Source organism: Cardiocondyla obscurior, linkage group LG02, assembly GCF_019399895.1.
Source record: "Cardiocondyla obscurior isolate alpha-2009 linkage group LG02, Cobs3.1, whole genome shotgun sequence".
Lineage (NCBI taxonomy): Eukaryota > Metazoa > Arthropoda > Insecta > Hymenoptera > Formicidae > Cardiocondyla > Cardiocondyla obscurior.
This window is the reverse complement of record NC_091865.1, coordinates 3,063,226-3,088,451: the sequence shown is the minus strand read 5'-3', so window position 1 is coordinate 3,088,451 and position 25,226 is coordinate 3,063,226. Positions and strand designations below refer to the sequence as shown.

The 25,226-nt window shown below is 37.2% G+C and overlaps 1 protein-coding gene and 1 long non-coding RNA gene across 2 annotated transcripts in view; one reads left to right on the top strand and one right to left on the bottom strand.

Moving 5' to 3' along the window:
- Positions 1-25,226, top strand: part of LOC139113131 (uncharacterized) — a 48,224-nt gene that overhangs the window by 20,123 nt on the left and 2,875 nt on the right. The window contains exon 2 of the mRNA XM_070674059.1: positions 21,968-22,005. Within this exon, the coding sequence (XP_070530160.1) occupies positions 21,968-22,005 (38 nt within the window). The remainder of the gene's footprint in view (positions 1-21,967; positions 22,006-25,226) is intronic.
- On the bottom strand, positions 9,682-23,253 carry LOC139113135 (uncharacterized). The gene is made up of 4 exons (XR_011547633.1): positions 22,747-23,253; positions 14,388-17,627; positions 14,077-14,208; positions 9,682-13,806 (listed from the first exon to the last, which is right to left on the bottom strand). It is a non-coding gene; the product is annotated as an uncharacterized lncRNA (long non-coding RNA).

The following is a 25,226-nucleotide window of genomic DNA, read 5'->3' as shown; positions in this document are numbered from 1 at the left end:
TTGAACAGTAATCGATTCCTACTAAATTGCTAATTAAAAAGATATGCCAACCAATGCGCATTTAAATCCATGAAGCCTGAACAGCTAATTCTTAAAGCTTAAAGCTAAAAAATTTTCACTCTTTAAATTAAATTAAATTCAATAAAAATATTATACATATGCGTTTAAAAAATTGCATCGAGTGACCAATTAAATTTTAAATAACGGTTCAAACTATTAGCTGTGAGTTATAAAAAAGTATACCATCGACATATGTCTATCAATATCAACTATGTATACGTGATCTTTTTAAATGGACGAATGTGAATTTTATATATAATATGCGCATTATTGCCGAGACGAATTCAAGACCTAAATGTGAACCGTTCCAATGCTCTGTTGCTCATCAATTAAATACAAAATCGATGCGCGTCGCTTTGCATCTGGCAAGACGGAGTTTTGCATACGCTTATTTGAACCGAGCAGCTGTTAGACGGGAATGAATGACGTTTTAGCAAAGGTTTAGATATGAAAGTGCTTATTCGCGTCGATTACATTGGCGTACACTCATTACAAAAAGGAAGAAGAGATATAGGATGGGAAATCGTGAGGAAAAGATTACCGTAACAAATACGGGCGCAACGATCCCACCGATAAGGAGTACCGCACGCGTCCGAACGCGGCCACGTAATTAATATGCTACCGACGGGAACCCGGTTCTGTGTAAACTTTCTACTAATAATTATTTCATTTTCCACCGTGCGTCGCGAAGTGCATCTAATTATTATGGTATAGGTTTGCGACCTAGCGAGCGAGACACGTGGCAGATTATTATTACCATTATTGTCATCGGCAACCGTGACCTGCCACAACGGCGATATGCAACAGGTGCGATTCATTCGTAAGGCAAAGATTATCTTCGCCTGCGTGCGAGTAAATGAAGGTCGAACTGTGTTTCACGATATCCGTTAAATTCTTACGACGAAAAGAGCCGAAGGTAATATGCACTTTTAACGAAAAAAAAAATTTTAAGTCCTCAATCTTATATTCCAAAAGGATCGTATATTCTAACGGAGCAATGTTCTTGCATTGCGAATACAACTCAATTAATTTATTAAAAGTGTTAATTAAAAAAGGTGTCGTCAAAAATTATTTTTTCGAATATACAACTACCGTGCGCGATGACATGAAACTTAATTTAAATGTGCGCACGCACGCGAACGTATTAATTATATTTATCTTAAAATGTGATCGAAAAAAAAATAATATTCGTAATAACAGCCTTTAGGCGACTCTGCAATTAACATGTTCTGTACGTGGTAACATTGGGCTGCGCGCAAGTGACTGCCTTCGTTCGAAGAATAGTTTAGAAATGAACTAAACAATCACGAGCCTCCATCCCGAGATTGCCTACTTCTTTCGTAAGTCATTATCTCATTGTTGCACAAGGAGTGACCTTTAGAATTTTCATTAAGAAAAAAAAATATGGTGTGTGCGTCAATTGTTAGACCACTCTAATTGGGCAATTCATTAAATCGTATTCTTATAGTGAGCGAAATTCTCTTAAATCGCGCAACAAAGTTTTGAAATTCCATCGGCGGAATCATCACGACGGTATCTCTCACCGCATTGTCGCGACGGCATGGTAACCTCAAGGAAAGCCTTTCTCATTACAATACAAAACATTGGAAATATTTTTAGTGCCGCACGTTGGCCGCTAAGATATTATCTTGCTAAACCAGTTACCGCAACTTGTTATCCTTGACAAACACGAATATTTGTATCCAGAAAGAACTAATTTGATATGCAGTCCATCGGCTTAACCGGCTCGACTAGAATTTGATACTTCCGAATATAGAAAGGGAATCTTCGAGGAAATTGTAATGCGAGAACCGGTATTACGATAACTGAACCATCTTCGACCGTACTTTTTTTTTTTTCTTTCAAATTAAATTTTTTTTTCTCAATAAATACCTTACTTTATTATTTGTATTAATTACATACCTAATAAATACGTGTCTCATATCAATAATTTAAACTTATTACGTTAAACATACTTTGCTGTATATTTTCTAATTAATGTATGTGCAAAAAAATACGTCGAAGAATTAGCTCTGTTGTGCCAGAGATATTCATAAATCAGCAAATAAATGTCAGAAGTATGGTGCACTTGCAACACGAGCATCATCGTGTTCGATCTCAATAAGCTCCTTTCGTACCACAGAAGAGTGACGACTATTGCGTCGAGAGAGTTGCATATAGTTTATCGAGAACTCGCAGAATCGCGATGCCGATCACCGAGATTGCAATGTCCCGCGACCGTGGAAAACATTTCGCTTCAACACCGCCACTTATATATGCAAATCGCGACTGTTCTGACAAATCTAACCGAAACCAACTACAGTAACTAGTAACAGGCAACTAGTTCCACCTGTCTATTTCTAACATGTCCTCTAACGATTAGGAAATGCGTTCACGTGAAACGTATTGACAATTATTACTAGCACTGCGACTCAATTAATACTTGCAAATTTATAACGCATTGTTCATGCCTCAATCTTAAACTGTATTAATATAAAATTTTTCTCATTGTTGCAGGTAAGCTTAGATCAATTCCCGAGGTTGAGAAGAGACATTCGAGATAGGGTATGACTTGACATTTATAAAATGCACTGTAACATTACCTATTCTTACACGTAGAGATGATATCGCGATTTTTCTTTCATAAATATCTTACGTTCGCACGTGTCTATTCAATATACATATAAATCTAGCCACACCTCTCTCCGCCTCTTTAACATTGCGACAAGGGTTCGGTGTCGACGCGTGTCAAATGATTCGTTTCAGAACGAACGGCCCGTTTTCGTCACCCGCGCGTTTTTGACGCTGGCCGGGAGGGGATGTTACGCAACTTCGGGCCGATTACCGACATCAGTGATGCGCGTCGCACGCGACTACTCCAGAATTCCATTCCGATTCATTTAATACGATTACATATGCGCGCATCGCTCTCTCCACGTGTTATACGTTGAGCATTGTGTGCAACCGGTGGCCATTTACGCGCTTGTTCCCGTAAATCACGCACGTACACGCGCGCAAGCCGGATGCGTTGTACGCCGGTACGTTTATCCCGCAGCGTGAAGAGAGGTCGGCAGGCTAATCAGACTATGACGCTCGCGCGAGGCAGTAAGTGCGCGCCGTAAAAACCGCGAGGCTCGTAACGAGAATCCCGAGTTATGTGCGGGAGCCGGCCAAGTTAGAAAGTGAATCCTTGTACGCATTCGAATGAGCCACACCGTCGCGGTTTGCCAACATAATCGATTAACGAAACAGTCGAAAATACGTGGCTCGCATATAGACCGAACGTGCGACTGATTGTGGAAGCTTTGCAATCGGCGTAAGACCGCTGTATCGAAATATTTCCAATATAAAAACGTGCGCGCGTGACACGCGGAGCATTGAAAAATCCTTCTCGATCATACGCATAAAATTTTATTTATTTATTATTATTATTATTTTTTTTTTTTTTACTGTTATTAAAAGCATTATAATGTTTTAAAGTTACATGATTGTAACCATCAGAAACTTCCATTGCTCAATACTACGGCTGGTGTACTATTTGTCAATTAATTCTTTTACGCGTTAGTAAATTAACAAATCAATACAATGTCAAACTTTGTTTCCGGGAATAAACGACGTTGCGTGTAATCGTTGTAATAGATGTCCACATCATAAAAATGGACATATAAGTATGTAGTATGAGCGATTATAACTGACATGTTCTCGCTCGATGTTCATGGAGATAAAAGTGTTACGCGTGGAAAACGTGCTCCTGAGTACTTATGTGTCATCATAAATATAGGACAAAATAAAAAAAAAAAGAAAAAAAGGAGAAAAAAAAAACTATTATCGCCTTGACTCACTTGATTTACGCGCGCGAGTAGTATTAGCGCAAATCTTCCGCAATCAGTACACGGGAAATTACTATATCACGTTTATTTATGGCGCATCGCTTGCTACACACGATTAATACGATCATTAAGTATTGTAATGGCTTAGATTCCCCAGACTGTTCAACGACAGTGATCGTAAGCTATTGCCGGCGCGTAATTGAATGTCCACGTGTGCATCCATAAATCCGTAATACGGCGGACGCAGAATAAAAAAGCCACGCAAATAGAGCGAGGCTCTCGAAGATGTACCGGCGGCGAACGTTAAAATGACACAAATAGGAGTTCGTAAAATGAATCGAACGAGAAATCCCCTTCGAAAAGTGCACCGCGCAAACGGCCGCTCTGAAATGTGGCTTTATTACGCGTGGCGTTACGCTTAATTAACCGCGCTATAAAATATTATTGAAACGTCTCGTAAGTGCTGACCATCGCATTGCAATTCATTTCCTCACGTATACCGGGGCCGGCCAAAGTTTCTCGCCTTTTGAAAACACAGCTATATATATAACTCTACGATTTATATAACACGGGAAACGAGATATGGAATTTTAGATGTTACTTCCTCCGAGAAAGTTACAATTCCGTTTCTAATTAGCCGGACGGAATGTAAAGGAATTACTTTCTCTAAATACTTGGCCGATAATCGGCGATATGGGGTGGTGACCAGTTCGCCGATGTACAATTATAGTAAAGTTTTAAACCATATCTGTATCTGATTCAAAATTATAGCATAGGGGAAACCAGTACAACTAATTACGTTTGTAAAACACCGCCGATCTATGCAATCTACCACTTGCGATCTCATATGATTCGATTCGGGTCGACGCTCGCTTAGTTTTACCGATCGATCTTTGCTTTCCTGTTCATTACGGATTTACAAGGTGTATCTATAAATTTCGTCGCAAGTAAATATTCTGTTTTTTATAATTTAATCTTTGGAATTTTCCACGATTTTCGTGGATTAATATTTTATTGTGGAAATATTAACGAAAGAGTATGCAGTATAAAGATATTTAATTTTTAAATGTCGCAAAAAAACTCATTTCTCACATTTATATTCGTATAAAAAAAAATTCAATTAATTATCCAGTTTCAATGTCGTACTTGGATGTTTGCTCTCGATTTTTTTGCTCTCACGTAAACTGCTCGATGATATGAAGTAATTATGCGTAACGGTGCGTGTGATAATATATGCAATCAACGTATTTGAATCACCTCGTAACAATTCACTCAGCAATTCAAACCATTTTGTGGTTTTACTATCGTAATTCTATCTAAAAACAGCCATATGAGAAAATAAGTATATTCTTTAATATTTCTATTTTTTTTAATTATGAGATTATTTATTGTCCTACACAAAACTCGTTCCTAGGAGATTATCAGATGAATAATACCGATATCAAGGCAATAATACCTACGCATGCGAATCCAAAGGCACAAACCAGCCAATACTCAATAATGATTTATACTTCGCGGATTATACGATCTCTATATATTTCCCCGTGGCAAAAAGAAAAAGAAAAAATAAAGTTTACTTTATATTCTAAGAGAGTAAAGCATGGATAATACGTCTGTTACCATTCGCCAAGATCCTTCGCGAACGCAAAAGGAAACCGACTGCTGTTGCCGCATAAAATTTCCTAATAATATATCTCCTTTAAAGAGCCGTTCGCAAAAATTGTCTAACCAACCGCGTTCTAGAAATACCTTCACACCAATCCGGCAGTTCCTCTCGTTTTTCCGGTTCTTTCCCTATCTGTCGATTCTTTCGAAATGCACAACACCTCATAATTGCCGACACGGCCAATTTCGATAGACGACTGAATGCCAAGCTAATGAGTTTAAAGTCGAGCAAAATATAATAGATAAATACTAGACTTTAACTGAATTGAATTATTTTACTCATACGTGCATCGAAATTTTGCAAATTTGTATAGATTTATTTCGCTCGTAATATCTCGATTAGATGCCCGATAGATTCTCAATAACGATAAAAATAAAAGAATAAAAAAATCGCGACGCGCGAGACACAGGGGAAGTTAAGAATGGCAAGCGCTACTTATATCGAAGCTAAATCTAGTTCCTCATATCTCGTGCCTTTTAAGAAATCTGACCGAGTGAAGTAACGGCACTTGTGTCTCTTTAGTCTCCCTGGCTTATTTCAGGATCACATACACATGGTAGCTCAATCGACAGACAAAAATGGTAAACAAGAGACATTCTCCGCCTGGTCAACTCACATAAATAAGAACGTTTGTAACATTTACTTCATCAAGTACTGGTCGTAATATTAAACGTTTCTTTAAAACAAAATTTAAATACAGCTGATCGAGAAAATATAAAAATCGCTAAGACACGCGTATAAATAATAAATATATCAAAGAATTTTTTTTCTTTCTATTTATATCAAATATCTTTAAATTTTTAATTAAAATATAGTTTTTTAAATCTCGATCGTTTAAGAAAAAAAAAATATAAATATATATCTGTATCATTTATATTAAAAATATGATTGTGTATGAAATTAGCGAAATAATAGAGAATCGTGATTCAAAACTACATCAAATCCTGTTTAACGTACTCATTAGCCTTGTCAACGCGTTCTTTCTACCGTGCATCCGCATAGCATCCGCGTGTTCTTCTACAAGAACGTAATAGCTATACAAAAATGGGCGAGCGGGACATTTTCCAGCTGGTTGGCCATATAAGGGCACCTAATTTGTAATAGCAACTCAGTAATTTATTGCAATAGCGGAACGAACTCGCTTTAGTAACCAGGAAATCGTCGCCAGTCATCAAATAAGAGTAGATATTTTACTCGTCGTGTCACACTTTCTTTAAAACCCGCGGCTATATTTATCTACATTGTTTCGCGCAACCAAAGCGATGAAAAAAATTAAACCAATTTGTGTCAAACAAAATCATTTAAAGTGGCAAGATAATATATCAAAGTGACGTGCATACTATTTGTGACGAATGTACAAATGGCAACCGTAGCAAATCTTAATTTGTTTCGCAAATTAGGAAGAGGCAACGCTTACAGATTTAATTATTAGAGGAGAAAGCTAATACGGGAAGTTACTGGAGTACGAACAGAAGCACACATTCTTGCATCACGTTGTTATAATTTTTTTTTTCTTTTTTTTTGTACGCGAACGTTGTGTACTACAATTCGAAAGTATCATTAGATAATCACCGATAAAAGTAAGTGTTATTAAAAAAAACGTAGGTGCATAAAGGTTTATATTTTCTGACCACAGACTTACAGTAGCTAAAGCTATACAAATATTAACCGTATTAAAATACGTATTGTGGTAGCAGAACGAGCCTCAGTTTTCACTTTCTCAAATCTTGAATATTTCGCCTAGCAATGCAAATTCTTGACAAAACTGCCTCGTATTGTTTCGATATATTAATACACCAAAATCACCGCGTTTTATAGAACAAGAATGCATTCTAACCCGCGCGATCAGCGTTCCAGAATTTGGTATCTTAGATAAATGATTGGCAATTTGTTATCCGGCGAAAGACCGATGGATGCGCGAACGCGTTCATTCATCGTACTTATGATCCTTAAACGCTCGGCCGTAAATCATCGTGTAGGCGATCCAGCAGTCGATGTTCCGTCCGATTCACGATAACGATTCATGGACGACAGGATGAACCCGAAAGAACGGCGTTAGCCTCGGTTCGACGATCGGCTACTTTCTCCGTGCCCCTTCAGACCGGAATATCTTTCACTCGCCGAGTTGTGAGATTACTCATCCGTACGCGTGTATGTCCGGAATATTTACGCCATAGCGTATAAAAAAAAACGTTAAATATTCCCTATGCCACGATGTTCGTACTCAGCGAAAACAGTTCCGGTCAAGAGTTGCTATAAACTTTAACCTACCCTTCCTTTCCCCTTTTTCGTTTAATAAGCCCTAACGCGATATCAAAGTATTCTATTTTTTTTCATTACGTTACATGCCTTATATTCTTCGACCTGTCGGCAATTCTTAATTCGTTACTAATTTCTTACGTTGAATTTTTAATTTTTTATCGTGAGGCTATAGACGTTGAAGTTCGTTGAAACACGCAATACACGTTACACGACTAGAGTTACTTCAAGAGTAATGAAAGAAATAATTTCAAGGAAGTCATTAGATGATCGGTAAGAGCCCACAACGGAATGAACTAAGAAAGTTACGTTAAACAGGAAGAGATGGCTAGCAGTGCATTTTTGTAGGATACTCCTCGTAGCGGAGATGTCGTGACCACACGTTACCGGAGGTTAGAGATCTCTGAGAAACTGCGTGAAAGTGATTCCATAATAGCAAGAATGTACGCACGTAGGATATTGATAATAGATTTTTCGGAAGAAATAAGAAAGATAAACGATCGAAGATTTTATTAAAGTTATAATTATCTTATCTTTTCATTGATATAATTTTTGCAAATGATAACTAATATTGCATAGAAATTTCCTATAGTAAAAAAGAAAAAAAAAACCCAAAAAATCTTTCGCGAATTATAATCGAATTGCAAACATGTTGTAATAATAAGCCGGTACAAGAAAAATGCATCGATAAATGAAAGATAATTCGCGTGACCGATCCAATTTAAAAAGCGCCTACCGTTCGTGATTAAAGAGAATCGACTGCGACTCATTATCTGTTGTCTGGCTAAAGAGAAAGACTCTCTACTGAGTCACTTTTGCGATATAGCGCACATGGACAATGCCAACACTATAACGTGAAAGTATCTGGCATGCGTGAGAGCTCTTTCTCGTGATAACCAGATCATTTTTCGTTCACTTTCACCGTATCCCCTCGAGTTAACCAGTTTATCCTCCCGCACGTTTACAGCCTGTTGCCGTTTGCACGATAATCCGATGTCGCACGATCGATTGATTGTTTGCATTGACTTTCTATACGTACGCGAAAGTCTCGCGTGAAAGCGCATTTCGTTTACACTTCGCTTGCGACGTAAATAATGACGGCGCAAAGTGCAAATTAATAATTACAATTAAAGATTTAGGAACCGAAGCCCTGCGACTAATTACGGCCTAATATTTCTTCAATTTGCGCGTACTTTCTAATCATTACTTGTGCTGACAAATTATCCCCGTGGAAAACAATTAATTATGCCGACAGGCTAAATGGGCGGCGTAAGCAAGATCATACGTAAGATGTGATATTCTCGAAAGGAGAACAAAGTCTCAGCGTGCTTTATTCTCCGAAAAATTATTGCTCGGCTGCGTCATAAACGGCGGCCGGCTTTCTGCAAAATTTACATATATATCGCACGGCAAAATCTCAAATGCACACTAGTTAGCTACTCGAAACGGTATACGGCGACCTGCTGAGGAGATATTACTGAAACCGTTTCAAGAAGTGGAGTGATTGATGTATAATGAACCGCATTCGCCGCGGGTTTCTACGCGAAAAGGCGAAACCTTGCTCGTGAATGTGAAGTATTCAGCAAACCATCGACACCTTATTGTGTGCAGCCTACGTTTCTACAAACACTCGTAATTGCAAGAATCAAACGTGTCACTTATGAAAGAATAACCATTACGTATCGTTTATCTATCTGCTTCGCGCAAATCTTCTTGCAATTTAAAAATATAAATATCACATCGTAAATTATATCTTTATAAAGATATTTGCTACAAAACTAAATTGAATGTTAAAAGCAATGTAATAAATAATATTGCGCTGCGAAGGACGTGACGGTAATCCTATCCCAAAATATACATATATATATATATATATATCTATGTGTATTCTCGCGGCAGGCCGGTAGATTTATCTCTAAAATGATATATTACAGGTCGCGAAAGCGCATCGGAATATGCGCGAGTGGCATAAATTTACTGCTTATTATCCGTTAACCGCGCAAAAAAAAATCGGCAAGGACGCCAAAGATGGCAAGATCGCGTGTGAAAGTAACACGCTTCCCGACGTGACCAATGCGTGCATCACTTTTGCGCGTCGACTCATGCACGTGTGCGAAGCGCGGGATCGTTATCGCGCGGGTCACATTATTATGCGTGACTCGTGAACCTTGGCACGCATATTACGCCTATTATCCTGCGCGGTACAATCGATAGGCGAAACGTTCACATGCGTAAATACGTCGGATACATTCCCGAGTGGCCGCCAATCAAGCGGTAGTCACGACGACAATCCCACCTACACGCACCAGATCATTCAACTTCAGCGAACAATGTATTTAACACCTATACAGATCAACGAGGCCTACAGTGCACGCCATGCCGCGCTAAAAATAAAACGATTGGTAGCTGAAACGTTTATCAATTTTTATGCGTCTCTCAGTGTCGAGGCGTACGTACAACGAGGTATGCAGGCATTTCGAAATGTATTCAATAAAATTTCCTTTACCCATTGAAAACGCGCGATAACGTAATTTGCAATGTTATACCGCGCTATTCGACGTCGACGCGCAACGATATCGAAATAATCTCGCCGATACTTTTACCGGTTCTATAATATCTACAACTTTCCGTGAGTAATTTCCTCTCAAGATCGGTCAGCTGACATTTACGCCTCTATGTGTAACGCAATGAAGAAAATGACCGATTATTAGATGGTCGGCTTTTGATCACGTTGGAACGGCCGGTGAGCTCCGTTCATAAATTAACAATAGAACTGAAGCGCGTTAAGAATTAATTAATCTTAGGCACAAAACCCCGACAACTTTAAATATGAATTTATCACTAATTTCTGATTATTATTTTTAATTGCGATATTTCCCGTGGATGCATAAATCATAGCGCGGTGAAAAGTCTTTTAAGCGCATCGGCGATCTTGCTCAAACATAAATTTTATTTAACGAATGTAAGCCACTAATTGATTTTCTTCTGATGAAGCTACATTAAGAATGACAATTATCTATCTGACGAAAGACGTATTATCGAAAATCATCATCTTCGTTAGTGTGACTTTGATTAATGAGATGTAACAGAAGAAACAGAAACGCGTACCGGAGCTCACCATTCGTCTCGGAGTTAATTGGTTACCGCAGAACTTTAATGATCAAAGCGTCCTTGTGCCAATGATCGAGGCGCTCTAGATCCCACCGACAATTAGTTATGCAGGAAGAAAACGGTAACAAGGATGCTATGTCCTTCCCAGGCGCTCGTACTTTAATAATGTTTTCTCATACTTGTCATCGATACGCATCGCACGAAGGTCTAATGACTGCGAAGAACTATCGGTTTCGAAACAACAACGTCCTAGAATGCGGCACGTCACTCTCATAGAGCTTACACGACTCCTTCTACGTAGCGCCATATAAAACTCTTTGTAAAAATAACGCTATATAAAATTCGTGCCGGAGAAGGACTATCCCTCTCATTATAGAATGTTCCCCGAGGTAGAAACTAAAAGGAAAATAATACGAAGCCGCAATTAGCCTTAGGGAGATTATGAAAGCGATCTGTGTTCTCAAACGAGGAATTTGCAGTTTACGCAGCGGCAATAACGTCTCTCGATCGCGAGAAAAGAACCTGCGGGGAACGGATCGAGCGATCTAAGTATAATACAAATCCCGCGCCGTGAAATTGACAGGATGAGGGATAATCAGTAGCCACTTTTCTCTCGCGCAGCCGTCGAAAAGATCGCGGCGATCTACTACAACGAATCGTGCCCAACGGGAATCACGATTCCAATAGATTTACGTTTAAGCCGCGTTGTTAACTCATCAGCCGTAAGGGTACTTCGCGGGAAAGAATCAAGAGTTCTCGTCATCGTGTTCGATATACATATCTCGTGACACCCGGAAGTTAAGTACATCACGACGAAGAGAGTAAAGGAGCAAGAGAGAGAAGAAGAGAAAGTCGGGGAACGATTTTCATAGCCTACGCCAAAACTGTTTCTTGTATCTAACAACGATCTATTCATAACTGATAAATAATATATTTGATAGAAAATATTAACAAATTTATTATAATCTACAATTGTCATTATAATACCGAAAATGTTAATTAGTAAGTTTCATTTATGTATATTTCATATATTTTTTATATAATTATTTATGAAAATATTTATAAACGTATAGTAAAAAACTGATAAAAATAATTGTATATTAAATCAAGCTGTATTAGTTACTTAAAAAAATTTTTAAACAAAAAAAAAAACGAAAGGGTACAAAAATAGATTTATACAATCTATCCTTTATCGAATTTTTTTTCTTTTTATTTTCGGTTCTCTAAAATATTTTCGACAACCTTGACAAATGCATTCCAGGCTTTAACTGTATAGTCCAACTTAAGATTTGAGTGAACGAACGATGGGATATCCCCCTTCTTCGCATATTCGAGTTCAGAAACGAGTTTTACAGGAACCCTCGCAGCAAGATAATTATATAGTTCTGATCGTGAAAGTGGCATCGAACCGTGGTTGCCAGAGAACACTGACTAAATGGGTTGACAGCATTGTCAAGGTCAATCTCCTACAACCCGAAAAACTTAAACCGTCCCGAAAATCGATGCTTCTACTCAATCGCCACGATTTCTTAAAATAAAAATTTAAAAAACCTACAAGTACGCAATACGAGGCCGCTTCCGTTAATGACGTATCTAAGTTCTATTAAGATTAGCAAAAATATTATTACCCGATAAAATATTTCACGAGACATCTGACCTATGTATCCGCCCTGTGAAATATAGCGTGTCAACCTACGATAAAGCATTGCAGTTGTATTTCGAACATTACAGCGCGGTATAACGGCGGTTGATTACGCGGTATGTGTCTCGAAAAAATTCTTGTACTCTCAATTTAACGCGAGCACTGCCCTTGCAATGTCTCTGTTCTCCAGATAAAGTGAATTATTTTAAGCGACATCGAAAAAAAATCGACAGGAACGTGTATCTTGATCAAAGTTGGGCATGACGGGAGACACGAAAAATACATTATTCAAGCCTACCATTGATCATTGTTCGCATTTCATCTAAACTTAAAACTGGGTAGCGTTCGTTAAGTACATTTTCGCTGTTTACTTCACCTCCACTTATTTCTATATGATAGAAAATCTGATGATGAAATCTACCCGTGGCGAAATCTTATCGCTCAACGTCGGATATAAAATAACGTAGGATAAGAGGGAAGAGAGTTCGCGCGAAGAAAGTATCGCGTTAAGCAGTTTGCCGATCTCATCGGGACTTCCCTTCGGGAGAAAGTTCGTGATTGAATTCTCGCCAACGCTGCGATAAATTAAACGAAAGTTTAAAGTCGTCACGTTCCCCTTGCGGGGCTATTGCTACTACGTATAACGCGCAACGCCGACTGGGGCTGCTTCGAAGGTATATGGCAAGCCGGATGCTTTCACTCTCAAGAAATATTTTCGAGCGACGAGTGCTCTTCTCTCTACGTCTCCTTCTCGACAATCCTTCTCAACGCAATTTTTTTTTTTAACGAAGATAAAGGCGTGGCTAATTTAAAACTCCCACGTTCTATACCGTGAGACTTCTATGATATCTTTGATTATTAACAATGATCCTCAATATCTGGAATTTATATTACCTAATTTCTGGGATATAAATTAATAACGTACTGCGCGTGAAGTCAATCAAAATATTTCTTAACCAGGGTTAATATTATATTTTAATTTATAATGTAATACTAATAGCAAAACGACGATATGTTAATATTGATAAAATTGCAGATATTGCTAAATATCTGTATATTTGTTTAAATATTCCCACCCGATTTTTCGCGATGTTGATATATGCGTATATTTTACATATTATTATATATTTATAATAATTAATATTGTTTTTCAATATAAAATGTGCAACATTACATTGTAAAAAAAAACTTGACTCACCGAACGATGCGCAGCAGCGGAGATATTGAACTGCAATAATCTGTAACATATGAAAGAAAAATTAAATTGTAGGTGCGACCAAATAATATTTCCTGTTTAAAAACTAATAATTTTTACGTATTTCTAATTATTCTTTCAGTTAAACAATTAAAAATAAATAAAATTAAATTAAATTAAATTAAATTTTTCTAAATATAAAAATTGTTTGATTTAATAATTATTAAATTCTATTTTTATTAATATTGAAACGACAACGTGATCAAGATGAATTACAAAATAGTATTAATTTTAAATGGAAAATGATTCTTACCCAAAGGTTGCCCCGCTGAAGCAAGATGCTTATCCCAAGCCTCCTCCTCCTCTCAGAATGATTGGCCTGTCGTCCTGAATCCTCTTTCCTAACAAGATCAACTGTACGTCATGGTCCTCTCTGGATTTCGACCTGAACAGAAAAACATTTTACATGAACAAAATATTTATATATTTTATTCACCGCGACGACATTATACTTATAAAAAGCAATATCTTTATTATAAAAAAATCAAATTCTCAACAAATAATAAAAATACTAAGAAAAAACATAATAAAATAAAAATTAATGTTACATATAAAAATAATTACAATTCGTATATAATCCCGGTTCAAAGATCGTTGCAGAAGAAAGCTTGCATCAACCGGCATCTTCGCTGATCAAACAAAAGTATTTTTCGCAGCACATCGTCCTTGGTTGCCACTAGATGAAGATGAAAAAGTCTCGACGTTCCGATAGTGCGAAAGTCCCGTACACCGCGCAATTGTCTTCCTCTCGGTGTTCTAGTCCGACGAATGTTCTGCGTTGTAACAGAACACGATAATCACTTATATAAAAGCTTTGGAACGTGCTCGAATACCGCCAGCCGAATATTAACGGGGAGACGTGACGATAACGCGCGAATCACGTACGCTACCTGTGCGCTGACCTCTGCGTGTTTGTTTCGATCACTACGCACCTAACACGTTACAGACGACTATGTACGCGAGTCTAACGCTGAATATTATTTGTAATACGTTACGACCTTGTACGAATGCGTTGCAACAATTGTCGTCCACGGCTTGCTTCGATCACCTTCGATCATCTTCTCGACGACACGAATTGGCGGTTAACGTTCAATACTACCAACTGCGTTTTTATCGACCGTGGCGCTTCCACGCCTTCCGCGATGCGTTCGTAAAAACTGCCGGTAATAGCACTAAATACTAACGGTTGATTCGGTTAATCAGAACTCATCGAAAGCAAGCCCGAGTAAAAATTCTATCAACCCGAATTATTTTCGAACGTGGCTCAGCTCGCTGCTCGTCTCTTTCTAATGCGAACTAGAATGAAATAGCTTTTGCCTAATATCGATGTAGTTTACGCGGAGCAAATTAAAGGAGAGAAATGTACTTGGAAATATGTATGAAAAATTACCCGAGGAAACACAGAAAGCGCTCGTGACTATCTCTCCAGTATAGACGATAGATCGCGGAAGGGAGTTTGTCTCACTTGATCGCTTTGTTCGCCCAATAAACCTGTGATTTTCCGTACACGCAGGAGCTATATTTTTTCGCCCGATGCCCTTGAATCCCTGCAGCGAAGTGAGCCACGGTAGCGTGAGCCACGTACGCCGCGGGTTACCCCCACTACTCCCATCCCCCACCTTCGCTCTATCTCTTTCTCTCTCTTACGCATTGAATTTCGTTCGTACGGTCAAGCGTCCCAACGAAATTCAACGCGTTAATAAATTATACACTGAATATCATTTCTAACATTAAATCCAATGCATCACGAATTTGCAACGGGTACGTATCTTATCATACTTGTCGATTATATCAATCGTTCGCAGTTCTCGCACAATTAAGTTAGAAAAATAAATATAATTTATCTATGAGCTTGTATATAAATAAATAACATTATAATTTATTTTTAATGCGAAAGAGGCATAGGAAGCACTCGAATATGCATTAACAAAGCACGTTTTGTAATATTTTATATAAAAAAAAAAGTAATCTCTTCAGTCTTTATCTTTGTCAATCACCAAAGTTGAAGCAACTTTAGTGATTGACAAAGATAAAGACTGAAGAGATTTAATTAAAGTAAGCTCGTATAAGTATCTAATTCTTTTTTAAAGCTAACGTTATTTTTATCATGCACAAACTCGTGATTACGGTATCGATTAATAGAATAGCTCGCCGCTCATATATGTTATTCTCTTTAGAATACGTCGAATTCACGAGAAAGGAAATTCATCTAGGATAAATCTTATGTCGAAATCACTGAGAAATTTATGAGAATATTAAACCGACCGCCTGTCTCATTAATGATTATTGATGCGAAGATCGCTTCTTACAAGACAGAAGTGTGTCGTTCATTTTTAGAAGCTTTCATCAAATATTTATCAATACATCTCTTTCATGCAAACATGCAATGTTATCAATTACATTTATAAATCATTATTTTATAACACGCTTACGATGTTAAGGAAACGTTGGTTTGAAATTATTCCATTCGACGCTAAAAAATCAGACACACCCTGTTTTCTTCATTACTAATTCAGATCGAAAAAGCTGATAAATCAGGAAAATTTTATAAAGTATTCGGTTACATGTTAACAGCCTACGGCGCCGGCTGCCGTCACCAATTTTTCGGAAAGTTCGAAAGCAGGAAGCTTTCCCCTGAATTCCATCTACGGCGGCATGAAATTTTCTTCTCGTTTCACGTAATAATTCGTGTCTTTTCCTATCGCGTCCTAAGGCGTAAAAAGGAACAAGAGGAACAACGTACTTTAACGGTAATCGCTTCCTCGTCAGCGCACCCGTAAGAATCTTGAAACCTTTGATTTGTGATTTGATTATGTCGTTTGCGAACCTATTACAATTTCTAAGTAGTACGCGACTATACGATAGTAGAAAACAGCAAGCTATATCACGTCTTAATTTTTTTCCAACAGCATCAACATATCGTCCGATATGTAATCTCATGAATGTTGTATGAGAGAAAAGTTACACATTTCTTTAATCTATGTAATTTTACCATAATAAATATTTATCGTGAATTTAGAATTATAATTCTACATAAATTATAATTACCAATTTTTAATATAAACTGATTGTGAGCAATAGCTTTGAATAAATTGAAATAGCTGCACTTTAAATTTAAAAATTCATAAAATATTTATATTAAATTGTTCAAATATTAAAATATATATTTTAAACAGCTTTTTCGATCGTATATTAAAAATATATTGCCATTTAAAAATTACAGACTATTTTTTAAATTCATGAGATTACATTTAAAAAAAAATTAAAAAATATAATACTGTTTCCCATAAAATCCTTACAAATTATAGATGCGCTCTTAATTAAAATTATTACGCTAAAACGGCTTATCAATAATTAACTAGCTTAATCGAATAGATTCGTAGACTAACAAGTCGCAGTATAAAACAAATATTTAATAATAAAAAAGAGAAGCACGCAAAATAAAGTTATTTCTAAATTTACATAGCGGAGATAAAATTGCTTCTCTTATTAAATTTACTTTTACTGTGTTAAAATCTAAGTATCAATTTTGTCGAATTATCTAAACTGTAATTTTTAATCAAATTCCCAAATTCAATGTTTCATTATTCCATTTAAAATGTTAAAATTATTTTAAAATTACAAATTAACAAGAATAAAATGCGAATAAAGCATTTTTGTTGATTGAAGAAAAGTATTTCTCGCTGTAGCACGACATCCTTGGCTGCTAACAGATGAAAACGGAAGACTCGACGATCCGATGGTGTGGGTGTCCCGTACGACGTACGCTCACCTTCCTCTAAATGCCCTGGTCTGATAAACTTCCTACGTCATAAAAAAATACACATAATTAGTTAAACGAAAGCTTCGCAACATGTTCGAATACCGCCAGCCAAATATTAACGGAGAAACGTGACGATAACGCGCGAATCACGTACGCTACCTGTGCACTGACCTTTGCGTGTTTGTTTCGATCACTACGCACCTAACACGTTACAGACGACTATGTACGCGAGTCTAACGCTGAATATTATTTGTAATACGTTACGACCTTGTACGGATGCGTTGTAATAATTGTCGTCCACGGCTCGCTTCGATCACCTTCGATCGCCTTCTCGACGAAACAAATTGGCGGTTAACGTTCAATACTACCAACTGCGTTTTTATCGACCGTGGCGCTTCCACGCCTTCCGCGATGCGTTCGTAAAAACTACCGGTAATAGCACTGAATGTTAACGATTGATTCGATTAATCAGAACTCATCGAAAGCAAGCCCGAGTAAAAATTCTATCAACCCGAATTATTTTCGAACGTGGCTCAGCTCGCTGCTCGTCTCTTTCTAATGCGAACTAGAATGAAATAGCTTTTGCCTAATATCGATGTAATTTACGCGGAGCAAATCAAAGGAGAGAAATGTACTTGAAAATATGTATGAAAAATTACCCGAGGAAACACAGAAAGCACTCGTGACTATCTCTCCAGTATAGACGATAGATCGCGGAAGGGAGTTCGCCTCACTTGATCGCTTTGTTCGCCCAATAAACCTGTGATTTTCCGTCCACACAGGAGCTATATTTTTTCGCCCGATGCCCTTGAATCCCTGCAGCGAAGTGAGCCACGGTGGCGTGAGCCACGTACGCCGCGGATTACCCCCACTACTACCCCCACTCCTTCACTCTATCTCTCTCTCTCTCTTATCTTTTTCTCTGTCTTATGCATTGAATTTCGTTCGAACGGTCAAGCATCCCAACGAAATTCAACGAAATAACAAATTATACACTAAATATAATTTCTAACATTAAACAATAAATAGATTAAATAACTAATCTATTTTTTTACAAATATTATTTTAATTATGCACAAATTCATGATTACGATACCGATTAATGGGACATCTCGCATGTACGTTGTTTTCCTTAGAATAAAAGAAAAAAACTTTAATTGGATTAAATTCTACTTCTAATTTAAAAGTCCATAAAATATATACGTTAAAATGTTAAGACATTAAAATATATATTGTATAAAGCTTTCTCAAACATATATTAAAAATATGAAAAATTGCTACTTAAAGATTACCGGTTGTTTTTAACATTCGTGATAGATTACATTATATAATGTTGTTTCCTATATAATCATAACAATTTTAAATATCCTTTTGAAAGCATTACGCTCAAACAGATTATTAGCAATTAACTATATGAAACCGAATAAACCCGTAGACAAGCAAGTTGCAATTTAAAACAAATATTAAATAATGGGAAAGAGAAGCACTTAAACAAAATAAAAATATTTCTTAATTTACATAGCAGGGATAAAATTCCTTCTCTCATTAAATTGATTGCTGTAAAATCTGACTATTAATGTGGTCTCGTTAATTATATGTAAGCTGTAATTTTTAAACAAATTTCTTTCATAAACCCATAACAAAAATTCGGGTTAATTAACAGTTTCGATGGATGAAATAATAACCATAAACCGTGAAGCGACATATACGTGTTGCGAAGTTTATATCGACTCTCATCAAATTATGATCACGCAATATTTCTTTTTTTTTTTTTTTTACGTGAAGCAAATGCAATAGTAAAACGTCATCTCCGGCTATGTTGCAAATAGTGTCGCTGGGACAATGTTGAGAGCAAAATAATGTCACACGGTAGAAAATATAATACTCGCCTTAGTGCCATCCTTATTGTTACAATAAAACGTCATTAAAAAAAAAGAAAAAAAAAACAGTATCACATAGCCGGTAAATTAATATTTTTATACACGGGATGTATACACGGTAAGTACTTATATAGATTTGAAATTATTAACGCGCGATTGCATACGAAAAATAACACAATCAACCTAGTCTTTTCACATAAAATCTATATATCAAAGAAGATATATTTTATTTAAAGTATACGGCAATATAGAACACGGTTCTCGGATCCGGTAACACGCGCTGCATTGTCGAAAGTAACAGCCAGCAGTCTGAACTATTACTCAAGAATTACATTACGCATGAAGCACGGAGCCTGCGTACCTTTCGTCACTCGGACTTGATTGTTCTATTATGCAGAAAGCGCCCGCGGTTCGTCGCTAGAAAGTAAAGTACGTCATGCGTGTTTAAGGAAGACCGATTACCGTGTCATCGTGCAACGCTTCCTCGCTGAACTCAATGCAGATCTCTTCTACGAAAATAAATGTAGCAAACGAAACTGTATGTGAATGCCTAGGCTATATCGGCGGTTAATTAATTGACATTTTCATGCTCGGTTTAACTTGAAAGAACCACCGCGTACTGAAGTAAGTTTTATATTCTATTGCCGCTCATATTACTTTTTCCTTTCATCCCACGAATATTGAGTCAATTACTTTTAATTATTTGGCCTAATTTCACAAATTTCACAATCGCACCACAAAATATCATATTTATATTTTCTATTACATTTTTTAATATAAATATAATACTATTATTTCGCCAACAACTCATTTCATTATACAATACAAACTATAAGTTGTTTTAAAACACCTACATTAATGCTACATAGAATTTTTTTTTTTTTTTAATTTATTACTTTATTAAAAATTTCTCTTGTGTATGTATATATCGAATGCACTTTATCTTTATTTTATAATCTAAGCGGAAGGTGGTCAAGGCCCGTGATTCCTGATCGCGATACGTGGCACGATAAATTACGAGAATCCCGCGGAATCACACCAACAAATTGCCGGTTGGTGCCTCATTACATTGCGGCGTGCCGTAATTGGCGTGGTGAAATACTGCCGACAGACCGCGATTTAACAAGTCCATTGAGCCGACTCCTTTTGATGCGATCCGAAAATCGGATCGCACAACGAATGTACAATTTGATGTGTAAATCGAAACGGTACGTTAAAAAAAAAAAAGAAAAAGTAAAGTGTGAAAAACTCTTGAGCCAGCTACGGCGAGATAGAACATACATATTCGCAGAACTAATCAGAAATGAGTTGCGAGCGATTTTCACGTGTGTCACAGTTGCATTACGTAAATATTTTGCGTCTCATTAAAAACGATTACTTCTGGTGCAATTCGTTTACAAAACTAACTGGTCGGCGCGCTCCTACAGAGATTTGCGACGCGATAAAAAAATACGAGAATGTCGGAAGCGTTGTCGACCCGGTGCCATGCGTCTCAGGCACCGGTTGACAAGCAGAGCCGAGGGAACGAGGGTCTTAAACTTTATACACGCTACGCGCAAGGATCTCTGGAGACGCACTAAACCCTCGGTAAGCGTCGACTTGTCATCGACGTAATTGACTTTCTCTTGTGTCGAGGATGAAAGAAACCCGGCAAGATCACCCGTTGGTGAGGTACGAACTAATTAAGGAAGTTTGATGTCTGCGAACTAATTAATAATGACTTGATTAGATGCTCCGGAATAACGTACGGTCATCTGTTTTCTCATCTCATATTTTTTACGTAACACATTTTCAAGCAGGTTTCACTAGATACGACTGATGATTTACGAAAAGCACGCAGGCACAATTTCAATTTGCATTCCGCATTGAATACATATCTCTTCCGCGTTGCGATGGTAAAATACATTACTTTATCGTTTATCAAAGAGTTGAATTTGTAGCGTAAAAATAATTTAAAATACAATAAAATAATTCAGGCGTCATTATAGAAACGATTTATATAAAAGAAAAAATAAATATCGGTTATACAAAACTCAAGCTTCTTAATTCCATAAGAAATGAAAGCGTAAATAATCGATTCATATGGTATAATTTGCATGATATGTTTCCGCGACTGCCAATATAATAAATCTATGTACCGTTCTCAAGGTGTTCCACGAAACTCCTTGGGAATTGCGATTTAATATGCAACCACCGCTGTGTGCGACCAATTCAATGATCTACGCGTGCTATTATCGAGGGTGATCATTAATGGATTACATTTAATAAATTGCGTATTTTATCGACTTCCCCGATATCAACTACCGAACCGATATCAGCAACATGCTCCTACAATCGTGCCTGCGTGTTTTTCTCTCGAGAAATACCTCGCTCTTTGCCCGCGGTACATAACTGGATCGTAAATATCAGTGCCCGCAATTTAACCACGTTGCGCATATGTCGCATGTAAGTGTTAGCGCGATGCAACCTTTCTCACAAAGACTTGTTTTTCTTTGTTACAGATGGGGCACCAGTTCCCGAGGACACAGTCGTACACGAGGTAAGAAAACTTTTCGACGAACAAAGAGAAGTTCCTTCTCTTTCCCTTATAGTTATGATAATACGACTTATGTTTAATTATTGAAATAAAAATTTGCGACGCACGCGAGATGTCCTATAGTTATTGTACGATTTGGTTTACGATATATTCTAAACCTAACTTAAACATCCTCTCTAGTATCAAAATATTATTTTAAATAACTTTCTAAAGCCAACTAGTGTAAATATATTGTTATGTCATGTTTCTTATCTAAGTTCCTACTGTTACTTGATACCAAACTAAGTTAAATCTTAAAAATAATGAAAAATGCCTACTTATTTTTAAGCATTAATTTTCAAAATGCATGAATGAATCTGTGAATAAATTATTAACGATGAAAGAAACTCTCTCTCTCTCTCTCTCTTTCTCTTGTGTAAGCAATTACTTCAACAGATAATTATGTATCTTACATAGGTTTGAACATTTACACAGATAGATTTCAGACCATGCATTCATTTCAAAGCAATGAGTTTACGAAATATCACATATCTATCTCTAATATATTCACAGATTCATTATCTCGAATTAAATAAAAGACTGTTGGTTCAATGATGCGATGTACAGCACTAGAGTTCCAACTATGTTCAACTGTAACATATAAAAATATAAAATTAATATTATTTTGATAAGCAATCCAAGGATATTTTTCTGTAAATAATTAAACATGTAGAAACAAAATTACTGTAAAATAACTAACCTTACAGTTACACCGTTGACTGATGCTCCAAGCTGCTTCCTCTCCTCCTGCTCCTCCGCCCTCCTGCTCCTCCGGCCTCCCGCTCTTTCGGCCTCCTGCTTTTTCAGCCTCCTGGTCCTCCGTCTTTCTCCGAGTCGCTGCACCACTCTCGAGAACCTGAATAATTAACACCCGCGTTAATTACACGACCGAGACAATCTCGAGTCACTTAGCATGGCATTCCCTATATTAACAGCTCGCGACGTGCTTCTCGACACGACGAAAAGGAGCAAACGAAATAACAACAGAACGAACTCACCGCGATTAGCTCGACGTGTTCATCAAGTAAATGCCCGGCGAGATAGAACGGGGCCTCAGTCAGCTTTAACGAATTATCACTGTACAAAACTTACGTCAATCGGCAAAATCGAGGTACAAGATCCATTCCGACTGCAAATATTAGCCAAATGTGTCGCGACGCCACTCCATTCCGCCTCGTCCTGCACCGTGCAACGTCCCGGTAATAGCCGGTCAACATGAATGTGGTTGCAGCTCGTCCTAATCAATCGCAATGCAGCGGCCATTATAATTTACAATCGATTGACGCGGCCATTATAATTTACAATCGATTGACGCGGCGTTTAAACGCGGTCAAAATCTGGCGTCGCGAGTGCGACACTTTTAAAACGCGTAAATCGCAAACGAGTCGTAAGGTACACCTTATTAAAGATGGGTTAAGATATCGAACATTTATTTCGTTCATTTGCGGTTACGAAAAAGCTCGCGAGATACGATAATCCCTGTCTTTTACCGTTTTCGTCTCGGATAAAAAATATCGCGCGGAGTATTTACTTCGGTCAAGAATCTCTCGTGCTTCGACACAGTTTTGTATTCCGTAAATCATATCTAAAAAGAGAATAATGCCAGGATTCACGCAGCGTACCGCACAACTACTCTTCGTCTTAAAGCTCTATTATACGAATGATAACGATGGGGAGGGCGGGAGGGAACGCGTGAGTGTACGGCTGCGACGCGGAGGCTCTTAGGATCAAGGCTAAATACCGACGCGACATAAACGAAGCCGAGCACATTCAACACCACGGTAATCTAGAGTATACGCTGCGTTAAATTCAACAAATATAATACATATAATTAAATTCATATACATACATCTTACTCGTCAAATTTCGCTCGATTCTTATTATAAATTACGATAAGGTATCCATCACGCTCACATTCGCTGATGCACGTTGAATTTATTATCCATTAATTTTTATAAAACACTCAGAAGACTCACGGATCGCGATAATATTTTTTCGCTAAAACGTTATTTTTAAATTATTAATTTATGACCGATTTATTACAAAGTTCTATATTTGTTTTATTTAATTCAATAGTATTACAGAATACTCGTGCATCATATAGACGTTTATTATTATTTAAAAGAAAAAAAAAAAGTTTTTTGCCATTGAACCAAAAATATTACCAATATTTCGATGAATTTTGAATCGACGTCTGCAAGAAGCAAATGTTAATTCGCGATACAATGCAGAGGTAATTTAAATACAGCAGCGAGGTATTATGCTAACGTCTAGAAGGTAGACACAGTTATGCCGAAGTGCTGACCTGACATATTCGTAACAATGCTAGGCGTGTCACCGGCGTGTTGCAACTGATTTCAACGACCATCTATGCGTTTCGCATTATATCGTGACACGTGAATATACGCGTGTAGCGCGTACAATCGAAACGCGCTATTGTGGAACGGTATGTGTAGAGAGTATACCAACGTACTTACGGTAACTAGTCTTGCACAGACGGTCGCTGGCACGAAGATGCCTTAAATGTCAAGGCGAGGACACGATGAACTGCTCGAACGTGCACGCTGTCTCTCTTTGGCTCGCATGCTCGGCTGATGCACTTCGCGAAAGGAACTGTTGCACCTCGCATTCATTGAAACCTTTCCTGTCAGGCTTGAATAATCTCTAATCGCTAGTCGCCACTGCATTACAGATACTGTAAAATAATTCAGAGAAGAACGATATAGAAAATTACGGTTTTGGTAGTGACCATTAATTTAATTTAATTATTATTTTTTATTTTTTTATTTTATTTCTTTTTTTTTTTTTTTTTTAATCAGGAAATTGATTTAAAAGCACGACAGAAAGAAGAAAGTAAGCTGAATTATAAAATTCTTGTTTGTGTTCAATTAAGGTGTAATTCATTTATATCACGTAACATTGAATTAGCTTTGAAAGTATCAATCGTAGAAATGCTACTTTTAAAATAACATTAGATCACTGGAAATTATATAACAACAGATTTAATATTCTTCTATCTGCTTGTATCGTGAACGATCCCTGGCAATAATTTCTGGTAATTTTAAATCAATTTTCTAATATTAAAATTGACCCACCAGTTCCGCTCGTTACTCATATATTTAATGTGCGCACCTAGGCATTTGAAAGTGCGAAGAAAGCGAATAATTCATGAATTACTGCTGAAT